This window comes from Zonotrichia leucophrys, chromosome 10 (genome assembly GCF_028769735.1).
Source record: "Zonotrichia leucophrys gambelii isolate GWCS_2022_RI chromosome 10, RI_Zleu_2.0, whole genome shotgun sequence".
NCBI lineage: Eukaryota > Metazoa > Chordata > Aves > Passeriformes > Passerellidae > Zonotrichia > Zonotrichia leucophrys.
Genome location: NC_088180.1, coordinates 1,704,332 through 1,718,572, shown reverse-complemented (window position 1 = coordinate 1,718,572; position 14,241 = coordinate 1,704,332). Strand labels below are relative to the sequence as shown.

At 57.1% G+C, this 14,241-nt stretch overlaps 2 protein-coding genes across 3 annotated transcripts in view; one reads left to right on the top strand and one right to left on the bottom strand.

Annotated features, from left to right (window-relative positions):
• The window catches only part of ALPK3 (alpha kinase 3), a 32,527-nt gene extending 28,280 nt beyond the window's left edge, over nucleotides 1-4,247 (top strand). For both annotated transcript variants that reach the window (XM_064722374.1, XM_064722375.1), the window contains 7 exons: nucleotides 592-719; nucleotides 979-1,014; nucleotides 1,132-1,406; nucleotides 1,732-1,820; nucleotides 2,055-2,272; nucleotides 2,467-2,515; nucleotides 2,666-4,247. In XM_064722374.1, coding sequence (XP_064578444.1) covers nucleotides 592-719; nucleotides 979-1,014; nucleotides 1,132-1,406; nucleotides 1,732-1,820; nucleotides 2,055-2,272; nucleotides 2,467-2,515; nucleotides 2,666-2,987 — 1,117 coding nt within the window. In that variant the 3' untranslated portion in view covers nucleotides 2,988-4,247. The remainder of the gene's footprint in view (nucleotides 1-591; nucleotides 720-978; nucleotides 1,015-1,131; nucleotides 1,407-1,731; nucleotides 1,821-2,054; nucleotides 2,273-2,466; nucleotides 2,516-2,665) is intronic.
• Nucleotides 4,248-4,557: 310 nt separating this feature from the next.
• Nucleotides 4,558-12,736, bottom strand: LOC135452190 (sodium/nucleoside cotransporter 1-like). Its single transcript, XM_064722063.1, has 17 exons — nucleotides 12,637-12,736; nucleotides 12,318-12,406; nucleotides 11,899-11,990; nucleotides 11,324-11,513; nucleotides 10,866-11,007; nucleotides 10,049-10,162; nucleotides 9,613-9,690; nucleotides 9,193-9,273; nucleotides 8,776-8,856; nucleotides 8,507-8,632; nucleotides 7,196-7,326; nucleotides 6,886-7,054; nucleotides 6,527-6,724; nucleotides 5,980-6,061; nucleotides 5,410-5,508; nucleotides 4,876-4,987; nucleotides 4,558-4,785 (listed from the first exon to the last, which is right to left on the bottom strand). The coding sequence occupies exons 1-17, from the start codon at nucleotides 12,703-12,705 to the stop codon at nucleotides 4,662-4,664; spliced, it is 1,977 nt and encodes a 658-aa protein (XP_064578133.1). The 5' UTR covers nucleotides 12,706-12,736; the 3' UTR covers nucleotides 4,558-4,661.
• Between the last annotated feature and the right edge of the window lie 1,505 nt (nucleotides 12,737-14,241).

The window sequence follows — 14,241 nt, the reverse complement described above, 5'->3', positions numbered from 1 at the left end:
CCATATTCAGACAGCTGGGTGGCTGGTTCTATCCTTTGGGTCTACTATGAAGAGCAAACCCAGAGGATTTGTGTAGGAGCATCATCCACATCAGTTAGGATTTGCCTGATGCCATTGGTGTCCCCTGAGCTCCCTTTATAGTGAGTGGATGGTAAGTTAGGTGATTCTGGGGCAGAAATTGTCTCCTGGGGCAGATGTTTGAGATGGGCAGGAGTGGCCATTGCCTTCCAGCAAACCAGCCTGCTCAGCCAGTGGGTCTCAGGATGAGGGTCCCACCTCTCCTCTCTGTGAAGCCCTGACCCAGCCTCACTCAGGGACAAGTACCTTTATCAGTCTGTAGCCCAATCCCAGCCAGATTTTCCAGGGCTTGTGTGGAGGATAAGCATCTCTGTTAGTACAAACCACAGGGCAGGACTCCTGGTGCTGTGACATGCTGGGGGAACAGCTGGGCTGCCCTTGGGATGGCTTTGTTTGTAGCCTTCCTCCATCCCCCCAAGGGCAGGATGTTGCCCACCCACAGTGCCTGTCACAGGGCCCCCGTGTGGCCCCACCACCACACGGGGATGTGGCCATGCTCCATTTCTTTTGCAGTGCTGGTGATGAGGGCCAGGCAGCTTTGGCTGTTGTGCAGGCATCCCAGAAGGACTGCGGGGTCTATCGGTGTGTGATCAGCAACGAGTACGGCACCGACTCCACAGATTTCCTGCTCAGCCCAGAAGGTGAGGAGCCCTCAGCAGCCTCTCACAGCTTCCTGGGTGTGCCATGGGGTGGTGTGGCCAACTGCAGAGAAGGCTTGGTGCCAGGCTGCAGTGGGGGAGCCTTGGCATGTTCTGTATCCACACCTCTGTGAGGTGCTTTTGCCTCTGTGGGCCAACTGATTCCCACCATCCTGCCTGCCATCCCTAGCTGTGCAAGTGCATGGGGCAAGGTGGGATCATGGCAGGACCTTGACACCTCTTTGCTTTCTGTCTCCTCTAGTGTTGTCAGGATTTATCCTGCGGGAGGAGATTGAAGGTAAGGGCCACGTGCTGAGCTGTGACTCTGCCCCTTGCTGAGTGGGGCAGGCAGCTCTGGGGCAGAAGCAGGACGTGCCCATGCTGTCCCCTCCTCACCAGCTCTTCCTCCCACCAGTTGGAGAGGAGATCGAGATGACACCCATGGTGTTTGCCAAGGGTTTGGCTGATGCAGGCTATTGGGGGGATAAGCTCTTCGGGCGCGTGGTCAGCGAGGACCTGGAGGTGGGCGCCGGTTTCCTGCGCAAGGCCTGCCGTGCCCGGGCCATCTACGGCCTGGAGCCCATCTTCGAGTCCGGCCACACCTGCGTCATCAAAGTGCACAACTTCATCGTCTTTGGGACCAAGAATGAGAACAGCCTCGTCGAGAAGAACTATGATATCACCATCCAGGTGGGCATCCTTGTGGGCCATCATCCACCTTTCTCCCTCCCACCGTCCCCACCTGTGTATGAGTTGGTCCCCAGACAGTCCCCAGCTCTGTGCCCATCTTTGCTATTTCCTTCCACTTTTGGAATGCTCTGGGGTGCTCTAGCCAGGGGGCTGGACATGTCCTTGCCATTCTTAGCTTCAGCTCTTCCATCTGAGCAATGTGGAGTTGCCCAGGACTTTCCCATCACCCTTTGACCACCAGGACAGGGAAACAATTGGCAGTGGTCCCAGGGAGGCAGTCGTGCATGATGGAACAGGTTCTTGACTCTTCTGTTTGCACTTCCAGGAATGTAAAGTCCAAAACTCCAGTCGTGAGTACTGCAAGATCTTTGCTGCTGAGGCACGAGCAGTCCCTGATTTTGGAGCAGTGCCTGAGTAAGTGATGTGCTGCACCTCCACTGGCTTAATGCCCTGGCAGAGCATTGCAGGGGACGGTGGGAAGCTTCCCTGTGGGTGTTGGGGCATCCCAAAGACAGTGCACTCTACTCCCACAAATGGAAGGGATACTGGGAGGAAGGCAAGTGCCAGGGTTGCAGACTGTGGTGTGAATCTCCACTTGCAGAGGAGGGGAGCTCACCATGCTGACATTGTTTGTGAACTCCCACACAGGATAATTCCTCTGTACCTGATTTATCGTCCGGCCAACAACATCCCTTATGCCACAATGGAGGAGGACCTTGGCAGGCCCTGTGAGCAGTACTGTGTCACTGAGAGAGATGGCAGCTTGGTGGCACGAGGCACCTCAGAGATTGTGCTCAAATGCTGCACCTTCCAGCACTGGGTTTACCAGTGGACAAATGGAAACATCCTCGTGACTGACATGGAAGGTAAGGGGATCTCCTGTGTGGTGCCCATGGCCCATCACCCCCCTCCAGTCTGGAAAGAAAGAAAAGCCCAGGCTTGCCTTCCTGCCCCTCTCCCACCCCATGCCATGGAACCCTCTACCCAGGGCAATGACCTGTCCTTGGTACTGGTGGCTGTCCTTCCCTGGACAGAGACTGGTTGTCCTCTTAAATTACAGGAGTGGGCTGGAAGTTGACCAATGTGCGGATCGCTACCAACCTGAAAGGGTGAGTGACTTCCAGCTCTGGAGCCGGGTGGCCCTGGCTGTCCCCAGCTCTGCCATGGTGGGAACCGTGGTCAGGCTCCATCCTCACCTCTGTGCCCTGGTGGGACATCTCCTGGTGCAGAGCAGGAGCTGAGGATAGCTGTGTTGGCAGGTACCAGGGGCTGAAGGAGAGCTGCTTTCCCTCCCTGCTGGAGCAGTTCCCGGCCGCTCACAAGTGCAATCACTACTGCAGCATCCTGGGCCTGAAGATGCTGGAGCCAGCCAAGCCCAAGGGCTCCAGGAGTCCCTGCCTGGGCAGGAAGTCTGCCCAGTCCAGCCCCCAGCTCCAGAAGAAGGTGCTGACAAGTCCTCAGAGCGCCCGCAAGGCTTCTGTGAGCCCCAAGAGCTCCCGGAGAGCTGCAGAAACAGGGGAGGCCTCAACAGCCTGCAAACCCAGGTCAGGAGAGAGCAACAGAGCTGGCTGCCCACAGTAGTCAGAGCTGCTGCAGCTGAGATTCCTGCTCTGGCTCCCAGCCTGGGCCCAGCACATGAGCAGTGGGGAAGGGAGACCCTGGCAGTGGCCTTCTCCTGGCCGGCCCGCAGCGCTTGCATTGTGTGGTGTGTGCTAATTGTGAGTGGCTGGGCCGGGCCAGGGGGCTGTGAGGCACAGGCCACCTCCCCAGTGCCTCTCTCCAGGAGCTGCTGCTGGAGCCTGTGGGGCCGAGTGCCTCTCCATGCTCGGACTCGCTTTCCTCTCTCAACTTTCCATAGGCCTTCCTTAAGGCAGGGGCAGAGCTTCTCCCTGGAGCTCTGTAGGCTCAAGGGAGAATGTCCTTGCCTGGCTCCCCAGCAGACTGGGAGTCCTGGACACCCTTGTGGTTCCCAGCACCTCATGTCCCTCTCTGTGACCCCATAAAGTGACCGGGCCAAGCCTTGCCAGCACTGTCAAGGATGAGACTCCCACCAGTGCCCAGGCAGTCCCCAATGCCCTGGCACACCCTTTTTCCTGCAGAGGGTTGCAGCAGTTGCTGCAGGGCTCCTCTGCTATGGTGTGCGGCTCTGGGGTGTTAGCTGGTTCCAGGGCAGGTGTTTGCCAGTAGTACCAGCAGCTGCATAGGGCTGGGATTTTGCACCCCTGCCCTCCCCTGCTTCCCAGGGAAGTCTCCCACCCTGTTGCTGGGTGGCTGTGCTGCTCTGGATGGTGGCTGGTGCTATGGTAAGGATGCTCTACCTCACATGGGATACCAGGGAGCAGGGCAAAGGGGTGACTTCCCCTCCATACCAGGCTCTGCCTTGGTATGTGGGGTTGTCTGTCCCACAGGAATCGCTGCTCCTTGCCCCCTGCCATACATAGACCCTGTATGCCCTAGCCCCACAGCACAATCTGGTGCTCAGCATCACCCCTGCTTGGCACAGGCTGGACTCCAGCAGCAGCTGGCAGTACCCACTCCAAATCCTGCTGGCCCTGGCTCGAGGCAGTGATGGACAAGCACAGGAGCTGTCTGCTCGCTCACCCTGCAGAGCATCCCCTTCCTCAGGGCGTTGCAGGAGGGTGCTGGGTGCCTGCACCCTGCAGGATGGGGTCCCAAGCAGTGGCTCAGTGCAGCCTGGTGGAGGGAAGGGGCCGGGCTGGGAGCGTGGTGTGCTCTGGGCTCCAGGTGCTTTGTCCTTGGGTGGCTGTGAGATACCGATGTACGGAACGCGGCTGCGTTGGACTGGGTGCTCTCGAGTGCAATAAAGTGAGAAGGACTGGCCTGTTCCCTGGCACTGTGGTCCCTCTGGGAGAGCTGCACCCAAGTACAGTGGGTTGGCTTTGTGTTCCATCCATGTCCCGTGGGGGAGAAGAGGGGGGCTGGGGCCAGAACCCAAGGCTGGCAGCAGACAGTCTGCAGTGGGCTTGGGGTGCAGCCCCAGCAAACCACCTTGTGCTGTGTGCAACAGCCATAGTCAGGGGCCAGAGGGTCTGAGGGCAAGCACACAAGGGTTGCCATAATTTATTTGGGAGCTGCTCCCTCGTGTCCACAGGGCCAGCACCTAAGGGTGCAGGTTGCAGGGTGCAGGCAGCTGTCTGTCGGCGCTGGAGTGGAGAAGACCAGACGCTCAGGTTTCTGTTGGGGTTTTTTCTGCTGTTGGGGATAGGCCTTGTAGGCCCTGGTGCTCCTCCAGTTCTAGAATGTCCACGCACAGGACGTGTGGTTGTAGTGTGCACAGCACTCCTTGAGCCACTGCTCGCTGCCTGCCTGCTCACCCCAGGATCCCGTGAAGGTCAGAGTCCCGTTCTGGAGCACTGAGCTGGAAGGAGAGACAGGGTCAGGACAAGCTGCTGCCCCAGCACCGGGTCCTTGGGCAGGACCAGATGGCTCTGGGGCCCCTCACACCCACCTGGCAAAGAGCTGCTTACAGCAGGTGTACATGGTGTAGCTGGTTGAGCTGAAGTTGGTGGTGCTGAAGAACGTGGCGCAGTCACCCACCTCTGTTGGCACATAGAGGAGACCTGGGGGACAAGATCTTCTGTTGGGACTTCAGAGGGACCATGGATCCAAATTCCATACCTCAAGCAAGCTGTGAGCTCTGTACCCCATGCCTGCTCACAAGTCCCACACCCTGACTATACTTCCTTGCAAATCCTGTACCTGGGACTGTGCAGGTTCCACCTCACCCCCCAAGACTTCAGAGAGCTCCTTGCCACACTCCAAAAATTGCCCTTGAAATGTTCCAGCCCAGAGAAGGATGACGGGCCCCAGGAGAGCTGTTGGGCTTGGGCTGCCCTTGGCAGAGCCATGAGGGGAGAGCAGGGTTTGAAGGCAGAGCCATGGGGAGCCAGGCCAGCCACCTCCATCCCTGAATGCTGCATTTATGGGGTCCTCAGCCCTGTGCCTGCCCCTCCCTGGGCCTCTCTGGTGGGCAGAGACCTACCTGCCAGGCAGGCATTGAGCATGGAGACGCACATGCCAGTGAGCAGCGCCCGCAGCACCACCGAGGCCAAGTCACCCTTGCGCTCGGGCACCATGGAAGCTGTGGGGGCAGAACAGACAGGGGCGTCAGTCAGATCCTTGCTCCTGCTCTACACTGCATGGGGGACAGATGGGGACATCATGGTACCCTCCTCAGTCCTGAGTGCCCTGCCCACCCCAGCTCCTGCTGTCTGGAGGGTGTGGTGATCCCAGCCAGCACCCAGTCTGCTGTCTGTCCATCCTGGCACAGATCTGTGCCCACCCAGCACCTATGGGTGATCCACCAGAGCACTCCCAGCACAGGAGTCTCTCTGCTCTTTCCCCTGTGTCTGGGTGATACCCAGGCTTGCCCATGGGTGCAGTGTAAAATCATCCTGGTTGCCTCATGCAAATCCTGTTTTTTTATCTGGTAGAGACCAAACATGGAGGCTTGAGGACAGCAAATTCCTCCTGCCTCAGCTGAGGTCTTGCTCTCTGACCCAGGACCCCACTCCCAGAGTGCCCAGGCACTCAGGATGTCAGTCACACTCACACAGGCCTCCCAGCATGATGCCAATGGAGCTGAGGTTGGCGAATCCGCAGAGTGCAAAGGTGGTGATGCTCTCGGCTCGCTCCTGGAGGGCACAGCAGCAGGGGATAGTCGTGTCTGCCCAGGAGCAGCCCCAGAGCTGAGCACCACACTGGAGCTCCCAGACAGACATGATAGAGAGAAGTCCCCCACCCCAGTCCCTTCTCTGTCAGCTGTTTTTGGGAGCAAGCATGAAGGCTCTTCCTGGAAGAGGCTGGGCTGGGGGGACAAGGGGCCCTGTAGCACCATGATCTTTCCATCAAGGAGCAGGATGAATGGGAAAGGGCTTCACTGACTCCTTCTTCCCACACCATGCCATTAGCAAACATCCAAGTGCCCTCCCACTCCCAGCACCATCATCCTTGGTTCAATGATCTTAGAGGGCTTTTCCAAACTAAATGGTTCTATGATCCTCTCCTGCCCACCACCCCACTGCCTGGGCAGATGCCATGCCCCATTCCAGCTGGCTCTATCCCTGCCCTGTGCCTGGCAGGGTGGCAGGTGCCCTCACAGATATCCACTGCTTCCGGCTCCCGTCCCACTCCTCCAGGCCCATCAGACGGTTCTTCTTGTACGTGGACAGCTGCTGGTATGCCACAAACTCGTTCAGGAAGATCTTGATCCCCAGGAGCTCAGCCACTATCGGTGAGTCTGCCCAGTCTGCTCCCATGAGAAAGGCCAAAGGCATGAGGACATAGGAGCAGATCACCTGGGAAAAGCATCCCAGAAGGGAACGACTCAGAGCTGACCTGCACGGCCGCCAGATTGGACATCTGCTGCCAGTGTTTGCCAAAACCCAGCAAGGGTCTCAGCAGCCCACTGAGGTGGGGATGGGTGTGGGATGCAGGATCTGCTGGCTCTTGGGGATACCTGGAAGGTAAGACCCTCGATGTCCACCATCTCCCCGAACCAGCGCAGGGCAGCGTTGATGAACTCCAGCACGGCCAGGAAGGCGATGAGGTTGGCCGCAATGTTGGCCACGAGCCCCACGGAGTTGGCAGCCCCATTGCTAGCAGCTTCCAAGATGTTCTGCTCTTCCCTGCATGAGAACAGACCCCAATGTACTCATCTGGCTGGGCATCCCCCATGCCAGGTCGGCGCTCACTCCATGGATGTGGGCACACCCTGCAGTGCCCGGCCACGTGCAGCCCCACTGCACTGCCCCTCTGCTCACACTCACCCTCGGGAGATGCGGACGCTTGCTTTGCCCTTGAACTTGGACTCCTCCACTTCAGGGTAGACAAGTTTGGCCATGCCGAGGGCACAGGGCGCAGCCATCACCGAAGCTGCAATCAGTGATCCTGCATCAATCTGCAACGTGCACACCAGAGGCATAGGCACCTCTGTGCAGGGCTGTGCCCCATGAACTGCCACCCCAGGGTGGTACGTGCCTGGCATCAGCCAGTCCAGCACGTGCCTGGCATCAGCCAGTGACACTCAGAGCAGTTCAGGGCTCTCCACTTGCTGGAGGTGGGAAAATTGGCTGTTTTCCCATCTAAGCAGCCGTGCACATGGGGCAGCTTGCCTGCATGGAGGCAATTGCTGGAGCTGCAGAGATTGTAGCCTTGGTGATGTTAATCTCTCCTGCTGTTTGACTTAATCATAATGGTTCTTGTCCCTTCCTTGTCCCTTTTTATTGGTATCAGAGCAATATGTTGAATAACACTGCTACCTTCTACCTGCTGACCAAGCTCCCAGCCTCACCCCTCCCCTGGCAACGTCTCATTTCTCTGACCTTCCACCTTTGGTTCCCCATTTAAGGACACTAATTAACATTTAAATAGCAGGAGCTCAGGCAGCAGGTTAAGGGAAAGGTTTTTTCGGAGCACTGATGAACTGGAGAGGGCATCCCTGGAGGCTTGGTGCCCAGGCAATGCTGGAGGAGCAGGGATTCTTCCCTTGGGAGAAGAGGAGGGGGCTGGGTATTGCTGTTTCTGTTTAAAAGGGGGTTAGAGGGGAGACACTGCTCAGTGATAGTCAGTGAAAAGGTGAGAATCACAGACACTGTTTCATTTGAATATAAGGAAAATTTGTTTCTTGTGTCTGAGGTGCCTGTGGGGGAAATCAGAGAGGTTGGGGGAATTTCCATCCATAGGATGTTCACCACCAACCTGGACAAGGTCCTGGGCATCCCCTCAGTTGCCATAACCTCAGTTGGCAGGAGGGTGGGTCAGAGACCCCCTACCAGAGGGTCTTTCTGGACTATATTATCCCATGGTTCTGTGGGATTTGCTCTGCTCCCTGTGCAGGGACACAGGGTAAGGGATCCCATAGCATTGCCTTCTACCTGGCAGGGCTCCAGGGCTCTGGCCAGGCCAGCAAAGGTGGGGCTGGATCAGGTGTCTTTGGGACAAGGTGGGTCTGGACACCCTGCTCTCATCCTCCTTGGGGAAGGGGACATGAGGCACCTGCTGGGGGTCTTCCCCAAGTCCAGGGCAGTTCTTGCATGTCAGTGGCCTGTGGCAGGGAGCATGTGGCTCCAGCTACTCACCCCAAAGGATATGTAGGCCCCCATCACACTGCCTGCGATGGTGGAGAAGCCACCAGTCATCACAGCATGGATTTCTGACAGGGTCATGTCTGCGAGGTACGGGCGGATGAGCAGCGGCGCTTCGGTCTGTGCAGGAGGAGGAGAAAACCCTGCTGTCCTCAGGATGGGGCCATATAGGTCTCACAGGGGGAGGGAGAAGACCCTTTCTCCAGGGCAGGCCCAGCTGCAAGCACTGAGGAGCTGGATCTGCTGCCAGACCAGGACCTTACCTGTCCCACAAAAATGTTCCCTGCCACGCTGAGAGTCTCGGTGGCAGTGGTGCCCATTGAGATTTGAAGCACCCAGGAGATCTGGGGAAAGACAAGGCCGCTGTGTTGACAGAGCTGCAGGCACCCTGCCACCATACCCACAAGCCAGGCACTGTTTGGCCCCTGCATGGAGCTGGTCCTGGGAAGCACCTCCAGACCTGGAGGAAACATCAGCTCTAGGGTTCAGTTTTTAAGCTTTCTGAGAAGGACGTGCTAGAAAGACAGGGATTGTGTCTATCCTTTTAAGCAGGACAAATCACCCCAAATTAGTACCATGACAATTTTTCTGGGACTGCTCTCAGCTGACCATAGTAGACAGAGAGCCCAGCAGGTTCTTCTCCTTCCCACTGCCATCCCAGATAAGGAGTGAGGCCCTACCTTGAGAATAATCCACTGCATGACACCGAGATAGTAGAGGATGGACATCACACAGCTGAAGAAAACAATGATGGGCAGGCTCTGCAGGCAAGGCACACGGTTAAAGGAGAGCTGAGCCCCACATCCCAGCACCCGTGGGCACCAGGCTGGACATGGTGTGGTACTGCACAGCCAGCCCACACTGCTGGGGTGCCACAACACCCAGCCAGGCTGGCAGGAGGGACAGGGACCCCTGCAAATCCTCCGTGGCACTGAGGGAGCCCCCAGGTGGATACACAGCTGAGGGAGATCCATCTCTGAGATGGCTGAGCTCTACCACAGCAGATCTGGCTGCATTTAGCTCTGTGCTCTCCAGGACCCAGCAAAGAGGCAGACCAGAAGAAAACCTCCCCATGCCCCATTCCCCATTCCTTGACTGACCTGGAAGGCAAAGATGTCTTCAATGAGTGTGTTCCCAAAGACAAAGCTGGAGCCAGCTGTGGTGTAGCCCAGGAAGTACTGCAAGGGAAGAAGTTACACTGTAGGACAGAGATCTCCATCAGGTCCCTCCCTGATATCTCATTCTGCCTAATGAGGGGCTGTGCCCTCAGTCCCATAGCTCCCTTCACTGCACACCAGAGAGTGCCCCTCTGAGACCTAAGGTGGGGATCCTGGTGGGCTATCCCAAAGCCACAGGGCCCTGCTACAGCCTGGAAAGGGGAGCACACAGAGGGCTCTGGGCTGCTGCAGAAAGCCAGGGAAGAGTTGGCTGCCCTCCAGTCCCGAGCATGCAATCCCTGCCGTGTCCCCTCCCCATGCCACACTCTGCTTTTCCTGTCCATCTCAGGGTACAGCACAGGATGGGATGAGTCAGTACCTGGACCTGGTCTCCCAGCCACTGGAAAGCCTGGTTGCCAGGAGTCGTTCGCAGGACAAAGAGTCCGAGTAAGAACTCCAAACCAAGGCCCCAGATAACGGCTCTCCAGGACACCTGGGGACAAAAAGCAGAACAGGAGATGAAATGTTTTCAAGGCCTACAGGCTTCCCCCTCTGCTTTCCAGCACACAACAAACACCACACACTGCCCCCGGGTGAAGATCGTGGGGAGACCAGTAAAGTGTTACAGAAACCAAGAAATGTGGGTTGGTGACAGAGCCAGAAGTGAGTTGGTGAGACTCTGGAACTGGCTGGAACATAACCTGCCAGGGATACAAGCACAAAGACCTTATGATGATTGGTAGCACAGAGCTGCTAGATTGAAACTGTTTGTTCAATAACCCTTTGGAGGAGCAGGATGGAGAGGCTGCCCAAAGCATTGCAGCAGTTTGGGCTGAAAACCACCAGGATTTCAATCCCTTCTGACCAAGGCTCCCAAGGCACCTGAAGCCCAGGTGTGGGTCTGGTGCTGGGTTTCTGGGTCTCACCCACATGGCAGAAAACAGGACAGAGGCATGCAGGGGAGCCCTGGGTTGGGAAGTGGGAAGGAGAGCAATGGGACGAAGAGCAGCGAGGTGGCTTTGGGGTCTATCCACCCAACCAGTTCAGCTGCTCAGGCTGCACCCAGCTCTGCCCAGCTCTGCTGGGCTTCTGCTTCCTCCAGAGAAGGGGATACCAGGGGGAACAAAGAGCTTCTCCAGAGCTCGGTGTCACCTCCTGCAAGGGGCCTGATGGTCAGCCACACCTGAAACACGTACCGCACCGTGGTGCTTGGAGCAGGCAAACAGGAACAGCACCAAAACGAAGAAGCCAGCTAATGAGATGAGCTGCTCTGGGTTTCTGCCAGTGTCCAAAACCAGCCACACAATCAGGCCTGCCAGGAGGGCCACCCACACAAGCCTGCAGAGGAAACCCCAGACTGTCAGCAAGATGATGTCCCCACAGGGAGGGAAGCTCATGAAGGGCAGGAGCCCACTGTGTGGAATTGCCACTGTAAGGTCCATGTATGCGCAGAAACCTGGGGCTCAGGCACAAGTGAGGCTGTGAACAGCCATCACTACTGAGGCAGAGCACACAGACATCTCTGCAATGCTTTTAAGGGGTCCCCAGGCTGGGCCATGCTCAGCATTTGCCAGGTGCCAGCCTGGCACATGCAGAGCCATGGGAGGGAACCCAGGTGCGGGGAGGGATCTGGCCCTTCCTTCTCCTGACTCACCATTTCAGCCATGGCCAGACCTTTTGGAAGCACTTCCCAATGGGGCGGAGGAGCAGCAGAACCTTTGCCCCAAAGTGCTTCTGGAAGAGCTCCCAGCAGATGAAGAAGACAACCACAGCAGTTATCACCACCAAGGCGAGGGCTCGCTGGAAGTTGAGGTAGCAGGCCGCAATGAAGTAGCACAGGTAGGCTGGAGAAGGCACATTGGGAGTCAGAAACATCAGGGCTGTAGGATCACGGGTCCATAACTCACTGGGGCCAACCATAAGGTTCATTTCCTCCCAATGTCCTTCCCTGGCCACCCTTGAGAATCCCATCTTTGCGTGAGGAGAGCTTAAGAGCACCACCGCAGCAGGGAGCAGCAGGGGCACAGTAAACCCTTTGGGCAGGTGCAGAAAGGGCAGGGGGACAGGGAGGTGAATGAAGGTAGAGCTGGGCAGCAGTGGTGGGGTGAGGAGGGGGCAGTGAGGCTGCTGGGGGTGGATACAACCTCCACACACTGGACAGTGCTCAGTCAGTGGAGTCTGGAGGCACAGCCAGCCGAAGGGGTGGGGATGTGGAGTCTCAGTCCTCACCTACTGCAAGGAGCCCCAGGAGAACTCTTCTCACCACCTTGGCATGAGCCTTGCAGAAATGCTGGGCCTTGGATGCTGGCTGCAGGGCCTTCCTGGGGAGAGTCACGTGCAGAGACAGGAGAGACGCAGAAGATGGACAGGAACATCAGCCCAAGCCAAACCACCCCAAGTGCACCAACCCAGCAGAGCCAGGCCATGAGCGTGGCTCCCGCTGGGCACTGCCAGCAGCAGGAGATGGTACAGGTGGGAACCCCAGCATGCTCACTGTCACCTGCTGTGGGGACAGAGACCTGCCAGTGGCACCCTACAGGGCCACACGGAGCCATCAGACACTGTCCCCACCTCGATACCACCCTACTCTGCTCCCAAACCAGGTTTGTACTCTGGCAGAGCTCACACATCTGTGCAGATCATCCCACCTGCAGTAGGAGGAGAATCTCCCTTCTCTTCTCTCCTCTTGGCTCTCACTGTGTGGATCACCATGTTCCTCATAGTGTCTGTTCTCTCCCTGGAAAACACCATTACTGAGCACCGGGAAGGGAAGGGAAGGGAAGGGAAGGGAAGGGAAGGGAAGGGAAGGGAAGGGAAGGGAAGGGAAGGGAAGGGAAGGGAAGGGAAGGGAAGGGAAGGGAAGGGAAGGGAAGGGAAGGGAAGGGAAGGGAAGGGAAGGGAAGGGAAGGGAAGGGAAGGGAAGGGAAGGGAAGGGAAGGGAAGGGAAGGGAAGGGAAGGGAACTTACCTCCAAGCTGAAAGCTAGGTTATCTGTGCCCTTGTCAAGGCTGTCCAGGGTTATCTGGTTTCCTTCCATCTCCAGAAGCTCCTTTGCTTCAGTGCATATGGGAAACCCCGGGAGGGTCTGATGCTGGCTGGGGAGAGCAAAATGGGATCACCTCTGGGAAGCTCAAATGTCCCACTCTGCTTTTCAGTTTTGGGGCGCTGAGAGGAGAACACCCCTTGCAGTCAGTGTTCAGAGCAGGTCCTGCCCCAGCTCATCGAGGGACCATGCTGTAGGGTCCTCAGGCCATGGTGCTGGTGGGCTGAATTCCTGTAACTCTAGAGAGGTCTTTGCTGTGCTTCCAAGGAATTACAGGAGAGGACTGTACGCAGCAGGGAGTGCTGGTACTCCCCCTCCAAGATGGTGACAGTGACCACCAGCCCCTGTGAGCCTCTTTGTATTGGAATAATACCAGTATAGCTGGACAGGACGTGCCTGAGCTTGTCTGGCCCTTGGTGCTGAACCAAATAGTGGCACTGTGGTGTTTCACCCCAGAGACACTTTTGGCTGGCTGGGTGCTGCAGCTGGGCACATGGAGGCAGATCCAGGCCTGCAGGAGCTCTGGTGGTGGCGGGATGGAGCCTTTGGCAGAGAAGCTTTATGGTGATGGTGAAGGAGAGGAGTCGGTTCTGATGGAGAGTTTTGATCCAGAGCTTTATTCTGGCCAGCAGGGCTCTGAATGCAGCAACAGAACTCTCAGACCTCGTGGCTGCTGTTCCTTTTAACCCCGGGGAGAGGGGAGGGAAGGGGTAGGGAGCCACCAACCAGGCACAGGAGGGGAGGTCTCAAGGGACAAAGGACACCTGGATGGCCCAATGTCCCCCCCGGGGGTAGAGAGCATCCTTTGAATCTGCCAATCACTCAAAGCCTTTCTGGAATGCCAGGACTGACAGAGAGTGCTCCAGGGAAAGGAGAGGTGACTGACACACCTGGGAGAGAATTATCAGGGGAGGGACTAGGTTTCTGAGGTAAAATCTGAAATCACAACGCAACACCTTTGCGAGAGGGATTTTTCTAAAAGTATCCTTCATCCTCAAAAGGTCTTGATACAACCAAGTAAGATGAGGAAGAAGATCCTTTCATGCTGATAATTAACATAGTGAAGGAACGAGGGGTAGGAATGACTGATAGTTTGCATAGGGATTGGTCCTAAAAGAGAATCATACTGGGAGAACTGGTCCAGCAAACCCAGAAGAAGCAGTGTTATGCCAGGGCAGGAACCCTCGGAGCATCCTGTTTGGACACCCACCCAGTTCCCCTACCTGGAGAAGGCTGAGGGAAGAGCAGAGAGTCGCAGGCAAGGCAGTGATCGACTGTAGAAGCGCTTCTGTGTGAGGACAGAGGCAGTAAGATCTTGCCTTTGCTTTGAGGAGAATTGTAGAGCTCTGTGTGAAGAAGATGGAGATCACAGGGTCATCACCGGTTTCTCTCAGTGTCCATTGAAGGGGCTCAGCCCCATATGCAACAGGTGAAGGTGGAGAACGTCCTCATGGGACCTCATGGCAGCTGAAGGTGGAGTGGCCAGGGCTCCACAGGCTGGCAGAGCCACCATGGGGAACCACTGGAGTG

Bases quoted from the DNA above. Each gene is read 5' to 3' on its own strand.
- LOC135452190 (XM_064722063.1), bottom strand. From the start codon at position 12,705: ATGGAAGGAAACCAGATAACCCTGGACAGCCTTGACAAGGGCACAGAT. The intron at 8,857-9,192 runs GTAGGGCCTCAC...GTCTTTCCCCAG, and splicing joins TGCAGTGGATTATTCTCAAG to ATCTCCTGGGTGCTTCAAAT. The intron at 6,062-6,526 runs GTGAGGGCACCT...TGTGCCCTCCAG, and splicing joins GCCGGAAGCAGTGGATATCT to GAGCGAGCCGAGAGCATCAC.